Here is a 25053-nt window from a genome sequence, read left to right on the forward strand (position 1 = left end):
GGTGATGTGACGTGAACGCCGTGCGTGCCACGGGAGGAGGGTCCAGGGGCCCTGCACAGAGCGGACTGCAACTCCCGAAACCCGGCGGGGCTGCAGCAGTGGGACAAGGAAGAGGAAGCCGGAGGCTGGTGTCAGGGGAAGTGAAAGCAGCTGCACACAGAGCTGGCCAGCCCTGCACAGAGCAGCGCACAGCGGAGCCGGAGGTCTCTCTGGACCCAGCCTTGGGGGCAGCTGCAGCTGCTGGTTGAGCTCCGGATGTTTATCGTATCTTTTCTCTTCCACCCCTTGGTTGCTGTTGTTGCCTGCCTCTGGGCCCTCTCCAGCCCCTGCACATCCTCCTTCAAACGCGGAGCCCAGACCTGCAGGCTGTGCTCCTCTGAGGCCTCCCGGGCATCACTGCCGGTGTCAACCGCGGTTGAAATGAGAGAGAAGTGGGGCTTCTTGCACTTAGAAACCGGATTTTTAACCTAGTGCTTTATGAATTGACACAACGCTCGGTTGATGACTAGCAGAAAGGCTTGCTTTAATAGCTACCAACAAGTTACAAAACTAGCTGGCAGAAAAAGACTCTTTCCCCACATCAAAGGAGCTATTATTAATCTTTGTATTATCTTAGCTGCACGGAGATCTTTACCCAAGGCAGGCAGGGAGCCGTTCTTGTACAGCCGCGCAGCGCGGAGCCTGCACTTTTGGCTGGGTGGCGCAGGATGGCTTCTCGGGTTTTCCCTGGAGGGCACACACCTTGCTGCCAGTTCTGTCTTGCTTTTTATACTCTTTTAATTGTATAGCTTCACAGCTTCCTCCTTGAGAGCTGGTTAATTGAGGTCCAAAAGAAGCAGGCCGGGCCAGAATGAGCATATTACAATTGTATCCTGGTCGTGTGCTTGTGAAGCGTGCAAGCTTTTCATCAGTTTGGAATCAAATAGGATGGGTGTGGATTGAATGAGATCCCTTGAGGGAGTTGATCACAGAGTACCATTTTTCAGTAGTTATTTTAACAATGGAGCCTAATAAATAGCTGCAAATGGCTCATGGAGATGGTGAAGATCAGAGACCATTGGATCGAATAGGCGTGCGGTTCAGGAAACTACAGGGGTGTAGGTTGTAGCCGTGTTGGTCTAAGGACATAGGCAGACAAGGTTCTTTGGGTGAATCTGATATCTTTTATTAGACCAACTCAAATAGTTGGCAAACAATTTTTAAGCAAGCTTTTGGGTTCAAAAACCCTTCGTCAGGCAAAGGAAGTTTCAGCAGTCGGTGCGTGCTCTTCTGAATACACGCTGGTTTAGCACAATATGCATTTAAAGACTGACCACCTATTTGGCAAGTGTGAGGTGACGCTCAAAGGCCACTGGGGACAGTAAGGGTGAGTTAGGTTCATTTTGGGTTAAATGAAGTTAGTAGACTGACTTGTGCATGAAACTTTAGACAGATATTGGATGTTTGCTTTGGGGGGGCGTGTTCACCAGGATATATTTCCAGCCATGTTGTCAGTGCACCTTGGCTTATTCCTGTGTCTGACAGGCTTCCCTTTGACATGGATAGTTTAGTTCTTTTGTTTTGTTTGGGGACACTTAGCTCAGGTGAGATGTAGGTGTAGGTCACAGGTTTCTCTTTCTGGCGTGCTCTGTGTCTTGTTACATTTATGCAACGAGTGTGTTAGGCCTCTGCCAATACTTTTACCCACCACTTCTCAGGTGTGGTAGCAGGTTGAGGACTATTATTATGACTGTTATTATCTTATAGCATGGGTCTGGTATCGGGTACCACAAGTACTCCACTCTCTTATGCCCGATGGGTTGCAAGCCATAAGTGGAGTTTGATTTTCTTGTGGCAGTCTTGTTACCTCGACCCAGTCTTGCCCCAGCCACTGTCTTGTATTTTTGTGCAAGACACACTGTCCAAGCTTTCAGTTTTCATACGCAGCAGGTGTCAGGCAGACCCGGGGAGCCTGCAGGCTCCTGCACCCTTGTCCCCACTGCCTCTCGCACCCTGTCCCTGCTGGCTCCTGCCTAGGAAGTCTCTGCTGCACTGGGCAGGGTGGCGCTGCCTGGCCCTGCAATTGGGCTTGCCGTTGCCCCCACATCCCAGCACCAGCACCTTGCTGGGCTCCCCACCCAGCTGAGGCTGAGGCTGAGGCTGGGGCTGTTCACGGCATTAGACCCTGCACCAAGGAAGCGCAGGCCAGGGTGCTGTCGCCGCGATCGTCCCAGGACATGCAAGAAGCTGCTTGTGTCTGAAGACCCCTTGCAGCAGAGCAGCTGTGCAGCTGTGGGGCCCCGATGCCCTTCCTCGGGGCAGGGAGAGCAGCAGATCCAGCTTCAGCCATGCACCAAGAACAAGGGGCCCTGGTCAGGCAGTGACCAGACCCTTAAGGAAATGGAAGAGGAGGGTAAAACTGGGGCAAGGAGACGGGCTGCAGGGCTAGAAACAGACCCCAGGTCCATTCCCCTGGGGCGCTCTGAGCTGCACCAAAGCCGGGCCTTACCGGCAACCCAGCTCAACATCACACATTCAGTTCCTGTGAATTATTCAAATGAACAATTGCTGTTAATTTGACTTAATTGCCATTTAAGCCTCGTGTGTACAGGGCAGGGTCTGCTTTGGTGCAAGTCATAGACCAACCGGGCACCAAGCTGGTTGCCTATTTTCAGCCTGGAATAGCTAGGAGAGAGAGAGAGACTTAATTCGGTAAAAGAGCCCCCAGTCCGGAGGGAAGAGGGTCGCTATCACACGGAGGTGCTGGTGGGGTGGGACCCAGACGGGGCCCAGCCAAGTCAGTGCAGCGGGTGTGGGGATTTGGGGGAACCAGGACCCCGGGGAGACCACACGCAGCACCCGGGAAGGGAACGGGTGTGCAGGAAAAGCCTTGCCCACATCCTGGCTCAGCTCGGGGGTCACAGGGGGCATGTGGTGCTCGTTAACCAGCAATTAGCCACATGGGCCTAGAGTCACCAGAGCCTCCAAAACCCCCAGCCCCATGCAGAAACCTCAGCCTTCAGGAGGGAACAGCCCCTAGCTAGGGCTGCGGAGCAGCAGGCTTTCAGTCTGCCCCTCTGGAGGCCCAGGGGACAGTGCCCGGCAGAGGCCGGGGCTACAGGCACACAAGAGCATCAGCAGCCAGGGTACCGTGCAGGAGGGCTGGATGGACAGCCAGGCTGGAGGGAGACCAGAGCCCCCCACACACAACCAGGGCCAGGGTGGCAGAAGCCAGCGCCTGGTGCCACAGCATCCCCAGCATGTGGCCACGGGCTCCAGCTGGGATGTTCCTGGGCTCCCCACTCCTCTCTGCTCCTAGTCTCTTTTTACAACCAGATTACAAAACACCTGGACGCAGGAGGAGGGGTGGATGTCGTATACTTAGACTTCAGGAAGGCCTTCGATACGGTATCCCACCCCATACTGGTGAACAAGTTAAGAGGCTGTGACTTGGATGACTGCACAGTCCGGTGGGTGGCGAATTGGCTGGAGGGTCGCACCCAGAGAGTCGTGGTGGATGGGTCGGTCTCGACCTGGAAGGGTGTGGGCAGTGGGGTCCCGCAGGGCTCGGTCCTGGGACCGATACTCTTCAATGTCTTCATCAGCGACTTGGACGAGGGAGTGAAGTGTACTCTGTCCAAGTTTGCAGATGACACAAAGCTATGGGGAGAAGTGGACACGCCGGAGGGCAGGGAACAGCTTCAGGCAGACCTGGACAGGTTGGACAAGTGGGCAGAAAACAACAGGATGCAGTTCAACAAGGAGAAATGCAAAGTGCTGCACCTAGGGAGGAAAAATGTCCAGCACACCTACAGCCTAGGGAATGACCTGCTTGGTGGCACGGAAGTGGAAAGGGATTTTGGAGTCCTAGTGGACTCCAAGATGAACATGAGCCGGCAGTGTGACGAAGCCATCAGAAAAGCCAATGGCACTTTATCGTGCATCAGCAGATGCATGACGAATAGGTCCAGGGAGGTGATACTTCCCCTCTATCGGGCGCTGGTCAGACCGCAGTTGGAGTACTGCGTGCAATTCTGGGCGCCGCACTTCAAGAGGGATGCGGATAACCTGGAGAGGGTCCAGAGAAGGGCCACTCGTATGGTCAAGGGCCTGCAGACCAAGCCCTACGAAGAGAGACTAGGGCACCTGGACCTTTTCAGCCTCCCAAGAGAAGGTTGAGAGGCGACCTTGTGGCTGCCTATAAGTTCATCACGGGGGCACAGAAGGGAATTGGTGAGGTTTTATTCACCAAGGCGCCCCCGGGGGTTACAAGAAACAATGGCCACGAGCTAGCAGAGAGCAGATTTAGACTGGACATTAGGAAGAACTTCTTCACAGTTCGAGTGGCCAAGGTCTGGAACGGGCTCCCAAGGGAGGTGGTGCTCTCCCCTACCCTGGGGGTCTTCAAGAGGAGGTTAGATGAGTATCTAGCTGGGGTCATCTAGACCCAGCACTCTTTCCTGCCTTTGCAGGGGTCGGACTCGATGATCTATCGAGGTCCCTTCCGACCCTAACATCTATGAATCTATGAGCCCAGAGACACACAGGTGCAGACGCCCCGGGACCATGCCTCCAGCTCAGCTGCTGCGGCACAGACCCCCAGGTAGGCACGCCTCGTCCCAGACACAAACCCGAGCCAAGCCAAGCCCCGGTGCGTGCAGACATGCAAGTGCAGACAGTTCTGCTTTATTCTGTGTGGTTACACCCCAATGTGTGTGCACACAAGTCAGTGCAAGAGGCAGATCACGTGGGGACCGCCCTTCACCGCCAAGCCGGGATGCCAAAGCTCTCGGGGTGCAGGGAACGCCGCCGCGGCTGGTGCTCCCAACAACCCGTGGTTGTCAGCCCTGCTCGGGGAGGTGACAGAGTGCAGGCCAGGGGCTCGATGCTCCCAAGGCACAGACCAGCCCGGGGGTCAGCAGGGCACAGGCACCTCCATCCCATCCCAGGTGCGGGATGGGCAGTGGCTGCAGACGGGGCACTGTGCCGCCTGCCCAGGTGCTTGCCAGCTAGGTGCCCCTGACAGATGGGGGCACCCTGGCTCACTCCTGCTGAGCCCAGCCAGGGCAGTCCAAGGGGACACCACTGCCCACGGCTTTGAGCCTCCAGCCCTGCCCAGTACCCCAGCCTTGGAGCTGGGCAAGCACCGTGGAAGCCCCCCTGGCCCCGGATCCTGCAAAGAGCAGAGCTAGCCTATGACTGGGGTCACAGCCAGGCAGGAGCCCGCATGAGGAAGCGCAGGGATGGGAGAGACCCATCTTTACTGTGGGACACCAGCTGCACCCCTGCTTCCTTCACGGCAGCCCAAAGCAGGGCAGGGTGCGACAGCATGCCCATGCAGGGGCAGGCAGGGTGCCCCATCCCTCTGACCCACAGCTGAGCCTACAACACGGCACCGGGGACAAAACCGGAGCAGGCCGGGGGCTTGCCCTGGCCAGACTCGGCCACGACAGCTGCATGCATGGCGCTCTCCGTCTCCAGCAGCCTCTCCCAGTGGTGGACCAGCCCACGCAGCTGGCACCACTTCATGGCCACCGACAGCCCGGCCAGGGCCTCGGCGGCACTGATGCAGGTGCCCGGGTCTGAGTAGGAGTCCCCATCCTCCTCATCCCCCTGGCTCTCAGCCGCCTCGGCCTGCTCGGCCAGCAGACACTCCTCTCCAGTCATCTCCCCAGCGGCCGGCTCCTCTGCGTCCAGCCCCACCCAGGCCAGGAAGTCCAGCTCGCTCAGGCCGGGCGGCCACGGTACATCGGCCAGCAGAGGCAGCTCCGGCGCGTCCCGCACGCAGGGCACCAGGTGGAAGCCGGCTTTGCTGAAGCAGCTCTGCAGCATGGCAGGGCGCACGCGGCTCCAGGCCTGGTGCAGCAGGTACAGGGCATCCAGCAGCGTCACGCGCCCCGCGGCCTCAGCCACCGCTGCGCCCGGCAGCCCCTTGGCCAGCACCAGGGCCCGGTAGTGGCCCTTGAGGTTGTGCACGATGCCCAGGTGCAGGGGCTGGGTGAGGCTGGCGGTGCGGGGCGGGAAGAAGGCCAGACGGATGTTACGCAGCCGCTCCTGCAGCTCGCGGGGGTGGGCGCTGCCGGGGCCCAGGAAAAGCACCACGCGCCGGTGGTCGCGGCGCAGCTCCCGGTCCCACTGCAGTGCCCACTCCTGGAAGACACGAGCAGTCACCCAGGCGTTGGCCGAGTGGGCGTAAGCCACCGGCAGGGCCCATGGGTCCTGGGGCAGCCCCCGTGGCTGCCGGCTGCAGCCCACCACCAGCAGGCGCCGCTTCTCCGTGCCGGCACAGTTGGCGCAGAGCAGGATGGAGACGCGGTCACGGGGACGCTTGGCCAGCGGCGCTGCAGGGTCGCGCTCCGGCGAGGCGCGGTACAGCAGAGCGGTCTCGCCGGCGTTAAAGACGTCCTCGGCACGGTAGCCGGCCAGCAGAGCGGGCAGCGCCTCGCTCAGCCAGCTGCGGGCGCAGCTCGCGTCGGCGTCCGGCCGCTCGCCGTGGGGCCGCTTGAAGACGATGTTATGGCGGGTCTTCCAGCGGCACAGCCAGCCGTCCGTGGCCTCGAAGGCCCGGCCCAGGCGCACAGCCAGCTCCTGCGCCTTGGCCTTCAGGACAGGGCCCGAGAGGCGCTCCCCCCGTGCCAGCGCCTGCTGGAACCAGGTGAAGAGGGCATCCTCCACCTGGCCGCCCTTGCCCTCACGCTTGCGCTTGCGCAGGGGGTTGGCGTTGGTGCGCCAGTCGGCCAGGATCTGCTCGCGGCTCCGTCCGATCCGGCCTGCCTGGCTCTTGGAGATGCCAAAGAGCTTGGCCACGCTGGACAGGGAGGCCGAGGGTGACTCCAATGCCTGCAGCAGCTTGACCCGGTCGGCCAGCGACAGCTCCTTCCTCTTGGAGGCTGCCGCAGCCGGGCAGCAGGCGGGCAGGTGTGGGCTGGACTCTGCTGCAGCGGGAAGGGCTCGTTAGCACCCGGCCTCACCCCACTCCCCTCCCCAGGCCGCTTCTGCAGGTCCTGTCCCCCCTCGAGCACCTTCCAGCTCCCCCATGGGGGGCCCTCAGCTCGTGACGCTCCCGAGACCCCAGCAGCAGACAGGGAAACTGAGGCACGGAGCCAGAGGAGGGGGCTCAGCCAACATCAGAAAGCAGGTCAGTAGCAGAACTGGGGGCAGAAAAAAATAATGCCCAGGCTCCCAGCCTGCTGCTTTACCCACCAGGCCCCACTCCCCTCCCAGAGCTGGGGAGAGAACCCAGACGTCCCGGCCCCCAGCCCTGCTGCTCCAGCCCGGCTCCGGGCACCGGCACGGGCGGTCACTACAGCCCCATGCGCCCGTGTCCAACGTCGACTCCGTGTAGCTACGAGCCCTAGGTCCCGCATCACCCCCACCCCCAGGAGCCGGCCGTGGGAGCAGGATGACACACATCGGGTGGCCGTGCCAGCCTGCCCCAGCCCGAACCGGGGCACCGTCCTCGCCACGTGTGTCACTCACCTGGGAGCGGGGCGCGGGGGCTCTCCCTTGACCGTGCAGGCTGGTGCGGCTCCTCGCCTCGCTCCAGCTTGGAGACAACCTCAGGCTTGAGGCCGGCGGGGCCTGTTTGGGGAGGAACCGGTGAGTGCCCCCGTGGGTCTTTCAGCCGTGGATCTCGGGGCCCCACCAACCTCCCCGCCCCCCACTCCTTCCTTGGCCCCTACGGTTGCAGGGGGTCACAGAGGGATGGCGCAGGCTGCAGACCAGGCCCTGCCCAGGCCAGCCTGGACCTCCTGCCCCACTCCCTCCAGAGCCAGCCTGGCCCCACAGCCGGGCCGGGACATCGCGGGGGCCGCTCGCAGCAGGACTCACCCAGCGAGGCCACCAGCTCGTAGGTGTCCATCATCACGTCGCGGTACAGCTCCCGCTGCCAGCCCGCCAGCTCCTGCCACTCCTCTGCAGAGAAGTACACGGCCACGTCCTCGAAGGTCACTGGCCCCTGGGGAGGCAACGGGCCTGCTCGGCACCCACCCGGCTGGAGGGAGCTGCCTCTTCTGCACATCCATCCACCCGTCTCGGGGCGCCTGCCCCCATGGCCCCCTACCCCAAATGCAATGCAGGGTTGGGAGCAGCCCCTGCCCCCTGCCCACCCCCAAACCCCACGGGGCGCCCTGTGCAGTGGGGGGGGGTTGCCCCCTGCATCGGGGGCACGGCCTGGGCCTGGGCTCTCTGCAGCACCCATGCCCGCCCGGGGGCCGCAGAAGGATGTTGGCACCCACAGCCCCGCTGTATCCCGGGGGCAGCATCAGGGATGAGGGGCGTGTTACACCGATGCGGGATTCGTCCGGCCGGCTTGCACGGGGCCCCGCAGCTCCCAGCCCCTGTACTGCTACCATTTCCCCGCTGCCCCACCCCGCCCAGAGCCGGCAGCATCCCCGGACAGACGCTGCTCCCCCGGGGCAAGCCGGCGCGGTGCAGCGGGGCTCTGCGGAGCCGGGCTGGGCAGGATGGGGCCCCGGCCCCGGGCTGCAGGAGGGTCTGGGGCGGGCAGCCCCCGCGCCCCCGCCCGGCCCTACCTGCGCCGCGCCGCCCGCAGCCATCGCCGTGCCCGGCCGTGCGGGCTCCGCCACGGGAACAATGGGCTGCGCGGGGCGGGGCGGGGCGGGGCCGTGCGGGGCGGGGCGGGGCGGGCGGCTCCGAGCCTGCCCCGGGGGTCCCGGGCCCCCAGCCTCCACCCTGCCAGCCCGGCCGGGGGTCCCCTCCTGCGCTGCCCGGGGCTCGCGGGACGCTGCTCGCAGGATCGGGAAGGTGGGCGGCGGACCCCGGCTGCTTCCCGGGCAGAAGAAGAGCGGAGCACACCCTGGCACGGAGGGTTGCACCGAAATCCTCGCAGCTCCGGAGCGGAGAGGAGCTGCCTCAGTCTCCCCTCCACATCTGCCCTCTGCCACCGGCACAGCTGGGCGCGGCCACAAGGACCTGGCACCATCGGGCAACGAAATGGCAGGTGTAATTCAGTGCGGGCAAGTGTCGAGTGATGCCCCCGGGCACAAATAAGTGGAGCTGCCCCGCACAGGAAAGATCTGGGAGTCCCCGGGGAGTCGCTGGAAGCACCCGCCCGGAGCTCAGCAGCCGCCTGAAAGGCAAGCGACACGGGAATCAAAGCACACGAGGGCTGGGAGGGCCCCGCGGAGCCAGGTCTCGTCCAAGCCCTGCTCCAAGCAGGACCAGCCTCAACGACATCATCCCAGACAAGGCTCTGAAGAGCCTGGTGTTAAACACCTCCAAGGATGCAGATCCCACCGCCTCTCTGGGGAGCCTGCTCCAGTGCTTCACCACCCTCCTCACGAGAGAGTTTTTCCAAATATCCAACCTCTACTTGCCTTGCTGCAGCTTGAGCCCATTGCTCCTTGTCCTGCCACCTGCCCCACTGAGAACAGCCCAGCTCCATCCTCTTTGCAACCCCCTTGCAGGGCGGTGAAGGCTGCTATTCAATCCCCCTCAGTCTTCCCTTCTCAAGACTAAACCAGCCCAGTTCCCTCAGCCTCTCCTCACCAGTCCTGTCCCCCAGCCCCACAACCATTTCTGTGCCCTCTGCTAGACTTTCTCCAATTTGCCCACATCCTTTCTGTAGTGGGGGGCAGAGGGCTCCAGATGTGGCCGCCCCAGTGCTAAGTAGAGAGGAAGAATCACTTCCCTAGACCTGCATCCAGTGCAGCCCAGGATGCTGCTAGCCTTCTTGGCAACAAGGGCACACTGCTGGCTAAACAGGAAAGGAACTGTGAACAAGATTGAAAGCCTGCCAGTGCCCCTTTATCAACTCATGGTGCATCCACACCTTGAATCCTGTGCCCACGTCTGGTCCCCACAGCCCCAAAATGATAGAGAAGTAGAGAAGGTGAAGGAACATCACCCATCAGGACGGCTCCCGCTCCAGCAGGCCAGCGAGGAGAATAACATCTGGAGGTTTGGGTAGGAACTAAGGGGATGGAGGAGGTTTCTGGGGACCTGGTGTGGGGTCCACAGGCCTGAGAAGGGGCTGAGCACCTGGGACCTGTTGAGAGGCCGGATGAGCCCAGAGAGAGGGGCTGCATGCACAGGGGCTGGTGAGGGGCTACGTGAGCCCCGGGAGAGGGGCTGAGTGTTTGGGAGACCTAGTGAGGGGTCTGCATGAACCCCACAAGTGAGGCAGAGTACGGGGGTCTACTGAGGGTCCAGATGAGCCCCGAGAAGGGAGGGCCATGTGAATGAAGAGCTATGGAGGGCTCCGAGCTCAGAGCGAGGGAGAGATCTACGGAGGGGTCCGAGAGGAGAGGGCTGACCCTGGGCATCTCAACGGGGCCGAAGGGTGAAATGGGCCACGGCAGAGATGGCCAGAGTCGTGAGTGCCTGGAGTCTCGACTGGCCTGAGGCCGAGCCAGGGCCTAGGAGAGGCTGAAGGTCCTTGCATGGCCACAGCCGAAAGGAAGGGGCTAAGGGGTATGCAGCCTGCGATGAGGATGGCTGGTGCCAGGCCATCCGAGGAGGAGGGATCGAGGACAGGGGTCCGAGAGTGAGCTGGAGGCAGGAGATGGAGCCAGGGGCAGGGTCCTAGCAAGTGGCTGTGGAAAGACCGCAGGACCAGACAGGTCCAAGGGCCTGGACAGTGGGGCCTGGCAAGCGCAGTGGGACCAGAGGGGTCCAAGGGCCCAGCAAGGGGCTGGGGAACAGAGCGCAGGACTGGATGGGTCCAAGGGCCTGGAGAGCTGCCAGGAAAGCGGAGAACAAAGAGGATCCAGAACGAGGGACCAAAAGAGGCTGGTAGCCCAGAGAGGGGTTGGGAGGGAGATGGAGGGCCTGGTAGCTCAGAGAGTGGTTGTGCGAGACCGAGGGGGCTGAGGGGCCGGAGGAGAGAGGGACGGGTCCGGCGGCTCAGGGAGGGGCTGCGCAGAGAGACTGAGAGGTCTGTGGGGCCGAGAGAGGCCAAGGGGTCAGAGGGCCCAGAGAGGGGCGTTATCAGTGTAACACACACGCACACTTGGGGTTGTGCGCACTAAAGTGTTCTGGGCTCGTGTTATCTTGTTTGTCCTGTGTATTTTGCCTCCTCTGGGACTGAAAGGGAACCAGCCCCTCTCCCCCTCATGGTGTCCAGACCCTTGTCTTAAAATCCCCTCCAAGGAACCTGTGCAACCAGTTTGGTGACCCTTCACCCCCAGCACCAACCACCTTTAAATTAATTGGTCTGCATTAGCGGTGTTCAAATGATGCTGCTTCTGATTGGGACCCTGTAGCAATGTCAGAAAAGTTATCTAAGGTTCAGGGGCGGTCTCTTTTTTTTTCTTCTGGGGCTGCTGAAGCCTGAAAGCTGAATTGGGAGCCAAAAAACTTGCTCCCCATAGAGGGACGGGTTTCCCCCCTTCTTCACTGGAAAAGCAAACTGAAGCTACGTGACAGGAAAGACTCAGATACAGGGAGAGAAAGTCCATCTCAGTGCTTGAGACCCTTGCTCTGTCCCTCTTCTTCCCCGTTTTGTCTTCTGGGTTTGGAGTGGGATGATGCCACGGGGGGGTGGGATCAGTCCCTGAAGCAAACCAGCCAAGGTTGGAGCCCGGCAGTCTTGCTGGGGCACTCTGGGCAGGGCCGAGAGCTAGGCATGTTTTAGTTGCTGTTGCATCTTCTTTTGGGGTCGGCACAGCTGTGTCGCTGAGCCCCGTTGCACGTCTTGCCGGCAGTTTTGGCCATGCAGGCCTCAAGCGGGGCGATGCCATGAGTGCATCCTCCCTAGTGCAGGCTGCCCAGGAGCGGGGTCCTGGCACCCACCGCCCCTGTGCTGGGGATTGCCGGGTCTCACTGGGCGGGGGTGTCGCTGGGACGGGATGTCCAGGCTGCGGCCATAATCTTGCGCCCTTTTCATAGAATCATACAAGTTGGGTCGGAAGGGACCTTGCAGATCTTCAGGTCCGACCCCCGGCCTGGGCAGGAAAAAAACTGGGCTCAAATGACCCCAGCCAGGTAGGCATCGAGCTGCTTCTTAAAGCCCCCCAGGGTAGGAGCCAGCACCACTTCCCTTGGAAGTCGGTTCCAGATCCTAGCCGCCCTGACTGTGACGTAGTTCCTGCGGATGGGATGGGGGGTGCAGGTTGGGAGTAAGGGGCTGGGCTGGGTGCAGACTGGGAGTGAGGGGCACCAGCCAGGCTGAGATGGGGGGGGGGGGGTGCAGGTCGGGAGTGAGGGGCTGGGCTGGGTGCAGACTGGGAGTGAGGAGCACCAGTCTGGCTGGGATGGGGGGGCTGTGGGTCAGGAGTGAGGGGCACCAGCCCAACTTGGAGGGGCTGTAAGTCGGGAGCGGGGCTGTACCCGAGTCCGTCGGCCCCTCCGTGATGTCACCTGTCCTGTTGCCCCCGGGGCTCATTGGGCGCAAGGGTGCTGGGGTCCACGCTGGCGTGGCTCTGGGGGCTGGGTGGGGTCCCTGCCAGCCAGGGGCTCTCGTCGGGGGCTGCCATACACCCTGTCCGGCCAGGCTGGGATCAGCCCCAATACCCGGATCAGGGTGACCTGGGCCTGCGGCATGTGCTGCCATCTCTGCCACCCATCAGGAGGGGGAAGACCCTTCCTACCCTTTCCCCAGGAGCTCTGTGCCCCGCCTGTGGGGAGGGGGCTGCCAGTCCTGCGCCCAGGAGACGCTGCTGTAGGAGCTGCCCCAGCCCAGGGGCATCTGTCCGCACCTCCCCGGGGTAGCAGCCTCACCTGGCCCTGGGGCCAGCCCCCAGGTAAGCTGCTGGCACAGGTCATGCAGGGCCCAGAGCCAGGGCCAAGGGCCTGGTGCACGGAGGCAGGAGGCTCCCAGCTGGGCCCTGGCACCAGCCGGAGGGAGTGGAGCGGAGCGGAGCAGAGCAGAGGTCAGGCAGGGCAGTTTCTGCCCTGGCCAGACCCCACTGGGCAGGGATCCCAGAGCCGGGGAGCCCGGCACAGCCAGGACAAGCAGCCTCCCCGCAACTCCCCTGGAGAAGGATCAAGGGCAGACTTACCTGCCCCCAGTACCTGCAGCACGACCCAGGACAGGAGCAGACCGTCCCATCCCATGCTCCCAGCCAGGCCGCCCTGCTCCGTTCCCCTGCCTGGGCAGGTAGCCAGCCCCACCTGGGGGCAATCAGGGCTCGTTAGGGGCAGCCAGGCCCTAGCCAGAGCCGCCCTGGGGCCAGTGCTCCCAGCTGGTGTCCATTGTCACCAACGGGGAAGTGGTGCAGCCCCCCCTCCGGGCAGCTGGGCCAGGCCTGGCCACGGGGCAAAGTCCATGAGCAGCAGCACGGGGGGAGCGGGGCTGGAGATCCCCTCGGCAGAGCTGTGCCAGCCCAGCACCTGGCCCCGGCCCTTTCCCTGCACAGGGAGATGCAGCTAGCTCTGGGGTGGAGCCGGGGCAGCTGAGCCTGGTCAGTGCCAGGGACAGCTCCAGCTCTGTGCACCCACTGCGGCTGCCCTGGGCCCCGCCTGGCCCGAGCCCTGAGCCGGCTGCCCCCCGCCGATCCCCATCTGCTTCCAGCTCCCGCCCCAGAGCTGCTCCTGGCACTGTGGCGTTTGCTCCATGTCTCCTCTGCTCCAGCCTCAGGATCTGTGCTCTGGCCTGGGCTGCCCCTGTCTCCATGCCGGTGGGTGCAGGGTCTCCCCTGCCATCCTAGGGGCTCCCTGGCCAGGCCCAGCGACCCTGGGGGGCAGCAAGGCGACAGGAGCTGGGGCAGGAAACAGGGTCCCAGCCCAGGTAGGCAGCTTGTGTCCACACGGCTCGGCCCCACTGGTGACGTGGGGCTCCGGCCCCGCTGCCTCCGACCCCTGTCCCTGAGCTGGTACCGGGATGAGACCAGACCCAGCTGGATTCGAGCAGGAGAGGGCTGGAAAGGGATGACAAGGAAAGGGCTTGGAGCTAGGCAGGGTCAGCTGGTGGGAAATGTGCTGCAGAGGGGATGTGAGAGCAGCCTGCGAATCCCTGCAGGGCTGCCAAGGGATGGGGGGACTCTCTGTCACCCGAGCGGTCAAGGAGAGGCTGGTCGGTGATGATCTGGGTGCTCTGCTGTGGGGATTTCCCCGGCTGCTGGGCTCTGCTGGGTGCCCCAGCCCCTGTTTCTTCTCAGGAGGTTTAAGCCTCCCCCAGGGGTGCTGGGTGCTGCTGCAGCCCAGGCTGGGGATGGGGACCGTCTGGGCCAATGCTCCCGCTGGCACCAGCCCTGCAGAATCCTGGTTGGAGAGTCTCGCCCCTGCTGTTGCAGGCAGCACAGATCCTGCTGGGGCTGGTGTGTACGGCGCTGGGTTTGGTGCTCTGCTTCATGCTGGACATGGAGGAGTACTGGTGTTACACAAATTGCCAATTGCTCAAATCATGAACAACACTTTATAAAGGGAGACAAGGCAAGGTGCCGCGTTTATTGATTACATGACTTACACACAGAGGTTCGGGCACACCATTCGTACAAACACACACAAATCACCATACACATCATTACACACAGGCATACACACACACAAAACAACCATTTCATCCACACATGCACCAGATATAGTTACCAGCAATAGTTGCTCAATATCGGCCCAGGCTGGCCAGCCCAGGCTTACTGAGTAGATGATGATGATTTGAAGATAGCAGATTTGAAGATAACAGCTGGAGCGGGGTGAACAGATGCATCTGTGCTCCAATGAAACAGCACTAGAGAAAGAGACTCGCCCAGCTTGGCATTTTCAAAGTGTTCTTTTATAGGGATTGGCATCCTTTGTTTCAGTGCTTTGGGGTTTTCCATACCCAGCTTCTGTTTTTGCGGTTGTTCTTTTTTTGTCTTCAGCTTATCTCAGCCTCGGAGTGCTCTTGCTGCCCGTCTGGCAGAATTTCTTCTTCTGTTACCTCCTTTGTGCCCTCGAGCTTCAAAGGGACTCTTCAGCTGTTTGTAAGTTATCAACCACAAACTAACTAACATTTGACGCCTTGTTGCTTCCATAAACAGTTCAATCTTCTTCTTCCGTCTCTATGCCATTCTCTCACCATTCACCCTTTTACACACACTCCTACATAAAGGCTATGCAGAGTTCGTTTACTTATGTCAAGCAGAAGAATACAAAATGGAGATTTGAAGTTGCTTACAGGACAAGACTAACATGGTTACGTTTTACTGTTATTACACTCTATGTTAACATCACCTACATTAGTTCAGTTCATGCTACATGTCCTCCCTTTGACCCTTTAAATGTCAGTGATGAATGGGTCATAGAATCACAGAATCATAGAAGTCGGGTCGGAAGGGACCTTGTAGATCTTCAGGTCCGACCCCCTGCCTGGGCAGGAGGAAAACTGGGCTCAAATGACCCCAGCCAGGTAGGCATCGAGCCTCTTCTTAAAGCCCCCCAGGGTAGGAGCCAGCACCACTTCCCTTGGAAGTCGGTTCCAGATCCTAGCCGCCCTGACTGTGAAGTAGTTCTTACGGATGTCTAATCTGAACCTACTCTCCAACAACTGGTGGCCATTATTCCTTGTTATCCCGGGGGGCGCTGGGGGAAACAAGGTCTCCCCAAACCCTTCTGGTCCCCCCTAGTGAGTTTATAGATGGTCACCAGGTCCCCTCTCAGCCTTCTCTTGTGAAGGCTGAACAGGTTCAGGTCCCGTAGCCGCCCATTGTAGGGCCTGCCCTGCTGTCCCTGGATCATGCGGGTGGCCTCCTCTGGACCCTCTCAATGTTGTCCACATCCCTCCTGAAGTGCGGCGCCCAGAACTGGACACAGTACTCCAGCTGTGGCCTGACCAGTGTCACGTAGAGGGGGAGGATCACCTCCTTGGCCCTACTCGAGATGCACCTGTGGATGCACGATAGGGTCCGGTTAGCCCTGCCGACCGTGGCCTCGCATTGTCGGCCCATGTTCATCCTGGAGTCAGTGATGACTCCAAGATCCCTTTCTATTGCCGTGCTCTCAACAAGGGAGTTTCCCATCTTATAAGTGTGCTGCCGGTTACTACTGCCCACGTGCAGCACCCTGCACTTGTCCGTATTGAAATGCATCCTGTTTCTGTTAGCCCACCCTTGCAACCTATCCAGGTCTTTCTGCAGTCTTTCCCTCCCTACTAGTGTGCCCACCCCACCTCAAATTTTGGTATCATCAGCAAATTTGAACAGGTTGCTTTTCACCCCGTCGTCCAAATTGCTGATAAAAAAATTGAACAGCGCGGGCCCAAGGACCGACCCCTGGGGGTCTCCGCTGCCCACTTCCCCCTAGGTCGAATATGACCCGTCCACCACCACCCTCCGAGTACGACCCTTCAGCCAATTAGCAATCCACCTGACTGTGTAGGCATCAATGCCACAGTCGCCTAATTTTTTAATGAGGATGGGGTGGGAGACAGTGTCAAAGGCCTTGCTGAAGTCCAGAAAGACTACATCCATGGCGACACCTGCATCCAATGCTTTTGTGACCTGATTGTAAAAGGCAATCAGGTTGGTCTGACATGACCTGCCCATAATGAAACCGTGCTGGTTGCCCTTGAGCATCATCCCCGATGCTGGCCCATCACAGATGTGTTCTTCTGCTGTTTCAGAGCTGATGCATTGCAGCCCAGTGGTGTGGGGCTGAACCCCACTGCATGTCAGCTGGCAGATTAGGGCCAGGGTGAAGCCCAAAGGCAGACAAGTTTCCTTGGGTGAATTTGATATCTTTTATTAGACCAACCCGAATAGTTGGAGAATAGTTATTAAGCAAGCTTTCGGGTTCAAAAACCCTTTGTCAGGCTAAGGAGGTTTCAGCAGTCGGTGTGTGCTCTTCCTGGATGGGATGACAAGTGAAGAAGCCAGGGGCTGGGCTGGGCTGGGCTGGGCTGGGGAGTCAGTTGCCAGGCAGATTATAATGTGTCACAAATCCAATGTCTATGTTTAGTCCCTGATCTCTGGTATCCAGGAGGTTGATGAAATGGAGCTCGTAGGCTCATCTCTGGGACGTGTTGTGCAAGTTTCCCTTGAGGATCAGGACTGAGAGATTGGAGAGAGAGTGGCCCTCCCGTGAGAAATGTGCCCCCACCAGTAATTGGGTGTTTCTGTCTTTGATGGATGTCCGGTGTGCGTTCATGCTGGTGCGCAGTTGTTGTTTGGTCTCTCCTATGTATTTTCCATCGGGGCATTTGGTGCATTGGATGAGGTATATCACATTTCTGGAGGTGCAGCTGTAAGATGCAGGGATGCTGATGGCTGTGTTGTGGGGTGTAGTAATAGTGGGGGTGGTGGAGATGTGGGGGCAGGTTTTGCATTTCTTGTCCTGGCATGGTCTGGATCCTTTTGGTGTGTCTGGGCTTGAGGAAGTTTGCTTCTGGTGATGAGGTTGGCGAGGTTCGGTGCTTGTCTGAAGGCTAGGATGGGTGGCTCTGGGAAGATCTTTTTAAGAATCGGGTCTCTGTCTAATATGGGTTGCAGTTGTTTGAGGATTTTCCGTACAGGTTCAAGGGAGGGGTGATAGGTCATAACCAGCGGTGTGCGATTTGTGGGGGTTTTTCTCCTGTACTGCAGTAGTTCTTCACATGGTATCCAGGTGGCTCTTTCAAACGTGCAATCTACCTCTCTGGAGGAGTGTCCTTGCTGGGTGAAAGCCTTTTTAAGATTGGTGAGGTGGCGATCCCGGGTGTGCTCTTCAGTACAGATGCAGTGGTATCTGAGGGCTTGGCTGTATATCACAGGTTTTTTGGTGTGTTTCGGGTGATTGCTGGTTCTGTGCAGATATACATGTTGGTCTGTGGGTTTCTTGTATACTGTGGTCTGTATTTTACCCTTCTGGATACTGATCATTGTGTCTAAAAAGGGGATGTTGGTGCTGAAGTACTCCAAAAAAAGTTGGATGGAGGGATGGTGACTGCTGAATTTCTGGTGGAACTCAATCAGAGATTGCAGGTTCTCAGTCAAATGATGAAGATGTCATCGATATATCGTAAGTACGGCAAGGGTTTGATGGTGCAGTTCTTGAGGAAGTCGTCTTCCAGGTGGCTCAGAAAAAGGTCGGCATACTGTGGGGCCATTTTAGTGCCCATAGCTGTTCCCATCATCTGGAGGAAGTGTTGATTATTAAAAGTGAAATTGTTGTGTGTGAGGATGAAGTGTATAAGCTCAGTGATGTCTTTGGGTCTGTATTCTGAGTTGTAATCTTGTTCCTGTAGATATGTAAGGCAGGCTTGGATGTCATCCTGGTGTGGGATGTGGGTATATAGGCTGGTAATGTCCATGGTGGCTAGGAGTGTGTTGCTGGGAAGGTGGTCTATGTTTTTAAGTTTCCGTAGAAAGTCTGTAGTGTCTTGTACAAAACTTGCTCTGTAGGTGACAAGCGGTTTTAGGATGGATTCAACAAAACCTGATATTTCCTCAGTTAGAGTCCCGTGGTTGGATATGATCGGTCTGCCAGGGTTCCCTTGCTTGTGGATTTTAGGGAGCATGTAAAAAATCCCTGGGTTAGGTAGCGGGGGGATCAAGGTCTGTAGTTTTTCTTGTAGTCTTGATGGAAATGATTTGATGGTATTGTTGAGTTTTTTGGTGAAAAGGGGAGTAGGACCTTCTTGTACTTCTTTGTAGTAGGTGTTGTCAGAGAGCTGTCTGTTGGCTTCCTTTATGTAGTTGTACCCGCCTCCACTCTACCAGGTGTTCGCGCGCCGCCTTTGCCCGAGCCCCGGGCTTCGTGCGCCCTGACTCTGGAAAGACACCCCGGAGGTTACCCCGGCTGGTATCAGGGGGGCCCCTGAACTCGCCTGCCACGACTTTGATGATATCTTCAGTGGGGGGGCCCACCCTTGGGGTACCCACCGGAGTCGGCGCATCCCTCGGCGGGTCACCTTGGGGCTCCGTCCTCCCCTACACCCCGTCCACTCGCCACCTTAGGCTCTTCCTCTTGGGGTTCTCCACGTCACCCCTGGCTTGTCACCCCCTTGCCTCAACACGCCGTCCATCAGTAATGGTCTTTGGGCTGGGCGTACTGCCTATGGGGATGCCAGCCCGCTCCCTCCGTCCTCGTACCTGCGCTCCCCGAATGGTCCGCGGGGGTGCTGTACCTCCTGCCGGCTCTGCTCTGTATTAGGCACCCGGTCGCCTCACCGGTGCCTTCTGTCTTACTGCAGCTGGTCTCCCTGCCGCTCCCGCTGCAGCTGCCCTCGCTCCCCGCTCCATAACCGGGGATCCGGCGAGCTCCTCCTTCAGTCCGACTACCGGCGCTGCCGCCGGCTTCTCCACCGGTTCTGCCGATAGTCTCAGCGCTGGCCTCTCCACCCGCACCGCTGCCAGCTGCTCTGCTCCGTTTCTCGGAGCCGCGTCTGGCTCCGCCTCCTTCGCTCCCGCACTCCGCGGGTGGCGGCTGACTCCCCGCTTGCTGGGGCTTCTCTCCCCAGCCTCCTCCGTCCAGCCGCCCCGTTGCTTCGGGGGGGCCGCCTTTTGTTTCTCCCGGCCGGCGTGCCCCGCCACCGCCGCTCAGCCGCAGCCGGATAAACGCCCGACCGACGACCTCCGCCGGCGTGGACTTCCTTCGGCTCCTCCGGCCCTGCGGGAGGTAAGCAGAACCCTTTGCCGCCGCGGGGGTTTCCCGGCATCCCCGCTCCCCTGGGACAGTAGTCTTCACGCTTTAGGATGACTATGGCCCAGGCACTTCTTGTTGTTTAGCCAGCCCTCAGTGGTGCATAGGTCTGGCCGGCTTTTTGCTGCCCAGTCCAATACTAGCAAAATAGGCCTGGGCCTCCTTTTGTCCCTGTCGCAGTTTATGCCCCAATCAAGTGGTGTGGGTTGGCACTAATTGTAGTTCAAGACCCAGCCAAGATGGGCCTGGTCCCCCTTTTGTTGTTTGTTCAGGACCGGGTGCAGGACAGGCCCGAGTCCCCCCTTTTATTGTTTCACAGCTGCTGTGTCTCAACAGAGCCGTATTGCTGAGCTCCGCTGTACATTTGTTTGCTGTATGTCTGGGCCTGGCACATTTTGGGCCTGGCACACGTTGCTTTTGTGGCGCTGTGTCCTGACCCAGCAGCGTGGTTGGCACTTGGGGCAGTTCAGCCTCATTTGCTGTTTGGCTTCTCTCTTGAGTTTTCTTGCAGGTTCCTGCCCCTGCGGAGCTGGGATTAGCACTAGGAACTTTGGGGTGCGATATGCTGATGAAAACCACAGCTCACCCCTCAAATCCGCCACGTGGAAGTGAAGATCAGCGCTACAGCTTCGCAGGGAGCAACGAGGGGCCCTTTGCAACGCAGAAGGACCTACGCTCGCTAGCAGCTCCCTGCGGCGCAGAGACCCACGGAGCAGCTCATGGACTCTGCGGTGTGGCCCCCGCTCCAGCGCACGGCTGAAGGGCCGGTCTAGGGGCACAGACCCCAGAACTACCCTTTGGGGAGCCCCAAGTCCCAGACTGCTTGGGCATGGGTGAAGCCTCCCCAAGAGGGTGCCATGCATTGTAGTTTATAGTGTTTTAAAATTATAGCTAGTGTTTACTTTTGTATTTTTCTTTATTCTTTGTAATACATTTGGATTTTGTGTTTACAGTGCTTGCGAGGGAAGGGCTGTTGGTTTTATTAGACACCCTAGTAATTCATTTAGTATTTCCCAGGTAGTCTGGGTCGGGGTCAAGCCAAGGTAAAACATAATGGGTACCCCAAAATTGAACCCGGCCCTTGTTGCTGCTAGCAGGTGCTCAGCAGAAGGGTTACATCAGCAATTGGGAGAACCCGTGTAAAGATGCCATCTGCAAGACATGGGGCATGGTGTAGGGGAGGAACGGAGCCATGTGACTGGCCCATAAAGCCAGGACCACAATCTGGGTGGACATTGTAATACTTTATATAACAACTAACACTTTGTATAACAACTAAAACAAGGGTGGGGTGGGCGAGAACTGGGCAGACTGCCCATAGAGCAGGGTGTCTCAAATTTTGGGGGGTACCCTGTGACTCACAGGCCAGGAAGGGCAAGGACACAGCCGGGATAGGAGCCAGAGCTTGGGGTTCCCTCCTCTCCCGGCCCTGGTCCCAGCGGGGAGGAGGAGGGGTCCCAGGCACCCAGACCAACCCTGCACCCTTCACCGGTGCTTTGTGGCGTTGGTGGGGGAGATGCCACGGTGGACTAGGGGTTTCGCCCTCGCCTACCCAAATCGCAGTACTTTCGTCCAAGCCCCGATCTGGGGTTTACACTCTCAGTTTCTTCACAGTCCTTGTCACTGTTGTTGTCACTACTGTCACTTCCGCTGCTGCGGATCCTGTTCGAGTCCTTCTCGCTGTCTCCAGGTCCAGTTGCACCTCTGTCCTCTTTGTTCTCTGTGTCCACTTCCCCACCAGGGCCGAGATCCTTGCAGCAGACGCTTCCTCCACCCGGGCAACTGGGCAGCCCGGTTCAGGCAGCATCTGGGATGCTTTGCTCCCCACCCCCACCTACCCAGGAGAGTCTGCACCCGGGGCTGCTGCCCTGGCCCCCTGCTCTGCTGGGGCTGAACCCCCCTCCGGGGCAGTGCAGGACCAGGGCCCAGCAGGAAGCTCCCCACAGCCCTGGTCTGGGGAGAGCGTCGGCTGGACTTGGGTGGGCAGGGCGATGCTGATGACGCAGGCAGAGGGGGCGGTCATATGCAGATCTGGAAGGGAAGGGGTGGGACAGGGAGGGTGTGCAGGGCCTTTTGGGAACAGGGCACTGAGCACCGTTGTGGGGGGCCTGGCACAGGGTGGGGGCATAGGGGAGGTGGAGGGAGGAGCCCTGTGCGGTGGGGAAGGAGCAGGCCTCAGTGTGGGCAGGGTTGCATGCACTTGCCCACACTTGTGCATGGGTTGGCCGGGGGGTGGTGCTGGGGCCCGGCCTAGATCAAGCATACTTACCTGGCAGGGGAGACACCATGATCACTCAGGTGGTTTTCCCAGGGTGAGGCTCGCCCCTTGCACTCCGGGCGTGCTGACCCCTGCGATTTCCCCAAATGCGGGAAACTCGACTGCATAATTTGTGGTAGTGGGGGACTGCGTTCGCGCTCTCCCCTGGCAACGCTGTGCAAAGACAGACTGGAGAGTTGTTTTCTTTCAGATCTCAAGCAGCAGTGGTTACAAGATGCCGATCTGTCTGCTTTGGAGGATATGGTTGCTGGGGGGGGCGAGTGCATCTACACAAGATGTTTACCACGCGTTAGCCTCATAACACCATGCACTAGCGTGTCATGGCAAAAACCATGTTAATAGCCTCCTCATCCTGGGAATACCACCCGTTTTTGTCCAAAAGCCAAATGATATATATATAAATTATATAAAACTATACATATATATATACCTGTACCTCTAACAACCCATCGAGTGACCACCAGTTCACTTGGCAGACCAAAGCACACTTTGACACTTTACCAGTACATTGCACTCAGCCCCACTTTAATACAGTCCTGCACTGTGGGGTGCGAGTGCCCGTGCGGGAGCAGGTTCCTGGCCTTGCGCAGGGCACACCTGAAGCAGATGAACAAGTGCAGCTCGTGCATTGCTAGCTGCAGACACTCTGTTGTGGAAAAGCACGACCCCTTTAGAGCCAACAAGGAGCGTACTTTCCATAGTGCTACTTTGGTGCAGGTGATTAAGACCCGCACCCCCCATGTCCCATCCGTCCCCTCTGATAAGCCATAGAGAACATTTCTGGAAGTCACCCCCGTTCCCCTTCCCGTATCCTTCAAATAGGTGGTCACCTTCCCCCACACCCGTTGTGCGTACGAGCAGTCCCACAGTACATGTGTCACCGACTCGGGCTCATCGCAGAGCTCCCTTGGGCACTTGGGGGACCGGGAGAGTCCCCAGCGATAGAGCACCTGTCGCACTGGCAGAGCATTTCGCACCGCCCTCCACGCCAGCTCCTCATGCTCCCCTTTCCAGTCCTTCCCCACCAGTCCTTTCCACACCCTGCTGACTTGCTCCGGTCTCAACTCCCCAACGTCCGACATCCTCTGCTTCCCTCTCAGGAAATTGAAGACCTTTTTGGCATCTCCCAGCCCCTCGATCCCTAACCCCTCCAATCCTTCTTGTGCAACAAAGGCTCCAAGTCGGGCGTAGGGCCGCGACATCTGCCAAGCCCACGCTCCCTGCCACGCACTCCCGAACAGGCCCAGCCTTCTCAGGAGCTTCCCCCCCAGAACCTGCAGAAATCGGTCACGGTGCCCGCTGCTCCCCTCGCTTCCCTCACCACCAGCTTCAAAAAGTGCACGTAAGCGAAGGGCTCTATGTTGGGGAAGCCCCATCCCCCCAATCCCTCTTCCTTATATAGCTCTGTCCTAGCCACCTTCTCGGTCTTCCCCCCCCAAAAGAAAAGGCACAAGGCCCGCTGGACCCGCCGGGCCTGTCGCCAGGACGGGGGGTACACCATCGCCGTGTACAGGATTAGCGGCAGCAAGCACTGTTTGATCGCTTGCACCTTCCCCCTCGATGATAGCCCCCGTGTGCTCCACAACCCCACCGTCTGCTTCACTCTCCCCTCCAACACTTCCCACGCCCGTTTCCCTTTCCCCTGGGTATCCATCCAGACGCCAAGCACCTTCAGTTCCTCCCTTTCCACCTGTAGCCCAAGGTTTCTCAAGTCCCCCCAATTCCCTACCGCAAGCACTACGCTCTTGTCCACGTTCAGCCTCGCTCCGGATGCCTCCCCAAACTCGTCTACGTGCTTCAAGGCTCTTCCCAGGGACAACTCGTCCCTCACTACACATGTCGCATCATCCATGTATAGGAGGATTTTCAATTCCCCTCCCCTCGGCACTCTCACCCCGCTAATCACCCTATCCCCCCGATCCGTTGTGCCAGGGGCTCGATGGCGCAAAGAGCCCCGGTGACAGCAGGCATCCCTGTCTCACCCCCGAGTCCACTGCAAATGTGCAGAAAGATTTATACGTGCTGAAGAGAACCCCCTCCGTTCTGGCTCTGTGCCCCCCGCACCTTTTCATTTACTCCCCATCTGCAGCCCCACCAGGTCCAGGGACGTCCTGGTCAACCTGCCCCTGGCCCTTGCCCAGCTGGCAATACCCCTGCCCAGAAAGGAGGCTCTGGCCGGAGACCCCGGGGGACGGCGGAAGGGTTGTGTTCGAGTAAGAATCAATCTCACTCAGCCGAGCTGGCTCGAGGATGTCTCAGCGCAGAGGAGCAGGAGAGGCTGCAGCTTCTCCTCATCTGTAGGCAAGGAACCGCTGCGTCTTTACCAGATACGTGGGCTGAGGCCTTCGAGCCAGGCTCTGTGCTGGCCGTGCAGCACCTGGCAGGCCAAGGGGCGGTCGATGCTGAGCTGTGTGTGGAGCCGCTTGGTGCTGGAGGCTCTGGGGAGCATGGATCTGGCCAGGGGGACACGTCCTCGTGGGCTCTTACGGCCTCTGTTTTCCAGCAGTGCTTGCCTGGACTCTGCACACACTGTGCCCCTTGCCTGGGGCAGCTGCTGCTCCGGGCGGTGGTGCGGGGAGGGTCGCAGCCGGCTGCCGGCCTGACGCGTGCCCCAGACACACTTCTTGTGCCAGGAGACCGAGTGTGACCACAGTGCGGGTGCGATCTCTCTCGCACACTGTGGGGAGCCATGCATCTTGAAGTGCAGCTGGATGGAGCTGCACCTCCCCGGCAGCAAGTGCAAACCCTGGGATTTTAGCAGCGCTTTGTTGTCCCCTTTGACTCTGTTGTCAGACCAGGCCTTGGTCTGTGCGGTGATAAGGTGTAACCCAGTACACCCTCCTCCACGGTCCGGTTGTTGGCAACTAAACCAGCACCATAACCTGGGCGAGCCTGGGTGAGGTGGGTGTGTGGACACCCAGCAGGACTAACACCAGGAGGAGAAGGAGAAGTAGTGGTAGGAGTTGTAGTTGTAGGAAGAAGTAGTATTTGAGTGGTGCCACAAGACGTGGGAGGAGGCAGGTGATGTCCCGGCAGCCCAGGGCCTGCTCCTACCCGGAGAGAAGATGGGCACCGCACCTGATTGCCCGCACAAACACGCAGGATGCAAAGCGAGGCACCGCAGCCCGCACGCAGCAACAGCAGTGTTTAACCACGGCACACAGTCACCACTGCAGTCACTGCGACCAGACAGCCAACGTGTGCACCAGCAAACACCTGACAGTGCCGCTCCCATCATTACGTGTCTGCAAGACCAATCAAATCTCACAAACGAAATCTACTTTTGCACGCGGAAGGAC

At 59.4% G+C, this 25053-nt stretch overlaps 2 protein-coding genes and 1 non-coding gene across 8 annotated transcripts; 2 read left to right on the forward strand and 1 right to left on the reverse strand.

Moving 5' to 3' along the window:
• Positions 1-498: 498 nt before the first annotated feature.
• LOC102558094 (tigger transposable element-derived protein 3) lies at positions 499-18997 on the reverse strand. Of its 6 annotated transcripts, none has more exons than XM_059729417.1 (5): positions 12942-18997; positions 11140-11885; positions 7810-7936; positions 7459-7560; positions 499-6914 (listed from the first exon to the last, which is right to left on the reverse strand). In XM_059729417.1, exons 3-5 carry the CDS (start codon positions 7841-7843, stop codon positions 5362-5364), a joined length of 1689 nt encoding a protein of 562 aa, XP_059585400.1. In that variant the 5' UTR covers positions 7844-7936; positions 11140-11885; positions 12942-18997; the 3' UTR covers positions 499-5361. The 6 variants fall into 6 exon arrangements, with proteins under 6 accessions (XP_059585400.1, XP_059585399.1, XP_059585398.1 ...); XM_059729416.1 differs by having other exon boundaries at positions 8514-11885; XM_059729415.1 differs by lacking the exons at positions 11140-11885; positions 12942-18997 and adding an exon at positions 8514-8585 and having other exon boundaries at positions 499-6911; positions 7810-8037.
• LOC132250990 (uncharacterized) lies at positions 18865-20431 on the forward strand. Its single transcript, XM_059729377.1, has 3 exons — positions 18865-18882; positions 18988-19452; positions 19988-20431. The coding sequence occupies exons 1-3, from the start codon at positions 18865-18867 to the stop codon at positions 20234-20236; spliced, it is 732 nt and encodes a 243-aa protein (XP_059585360.1). The 3' UTR covers positions 20237-20431.
• A 1306-nt stretch (positions 20432-21737) lies between these two features.
• LOC132251077 (U1 spliceosomal RNA) lies at positions 21738-21901 on the forward strand. Its single transcript, XR_009462880.1, has one exon. It is a non-coding gene; the product is annotated as a U1 spliceosomal RNA (small nuclear RNA).
• Positions 21902-25053: the final 3152 nt, after the last annotated feature.

This window comes from Alligator mississippiensis, chromosome 5, assembly GCF_030867095.1.
Source record: "Alligator mississippiensis isolate rAllMis1 chromosome 5, rAllMis1, whole genome shotgun sequence".
NCBI lineage: Eukaryota > Metazoa > Chordata > Crocodylia > Alligatoridae > Alligator > Alligator mississippiensis.

What these genes read in the sequence shown, in the direction of transcription:
- LOC102558094 (XM_059729414.1), bottom strand. Translation starts at nt 7,999, where the DNA reads ATGTGCAGAAGAGGCAGCTCCCTCCAGCCGGGTGGGTGCCGAGCAGGC. An exon ending in CGAGCTGGTGGCCTCGCTGG is followed by an intron (nt 7,561 to 7,809) that starts GTGAGTCCTGCT and finishes CTCCCCAAACAG; the next exon opens with GCCCCGCCGGCCTCAAGCCT. An exon ending in CCCCCGCGCCCCGCTCCCAG is followed by an intron (nt 6,915 to 7,458) that starts GTGAGTGACACA and finishes TTCCCGCTGCAG; the next exon opens with CAGAGTCCAGCCCACACCTG.
- LOC132250990 (XM_059729377.1), top strand. An exon ending in CTCCTCCGGCCCTGCGGGAG is followed by an intron (nt 19,453 to 19,987) that starts GTAAGCAGAACC and finishes GTTTTCTTGCAG; the next exon opens with GTTCCTGCCCCTGCGGAGCT.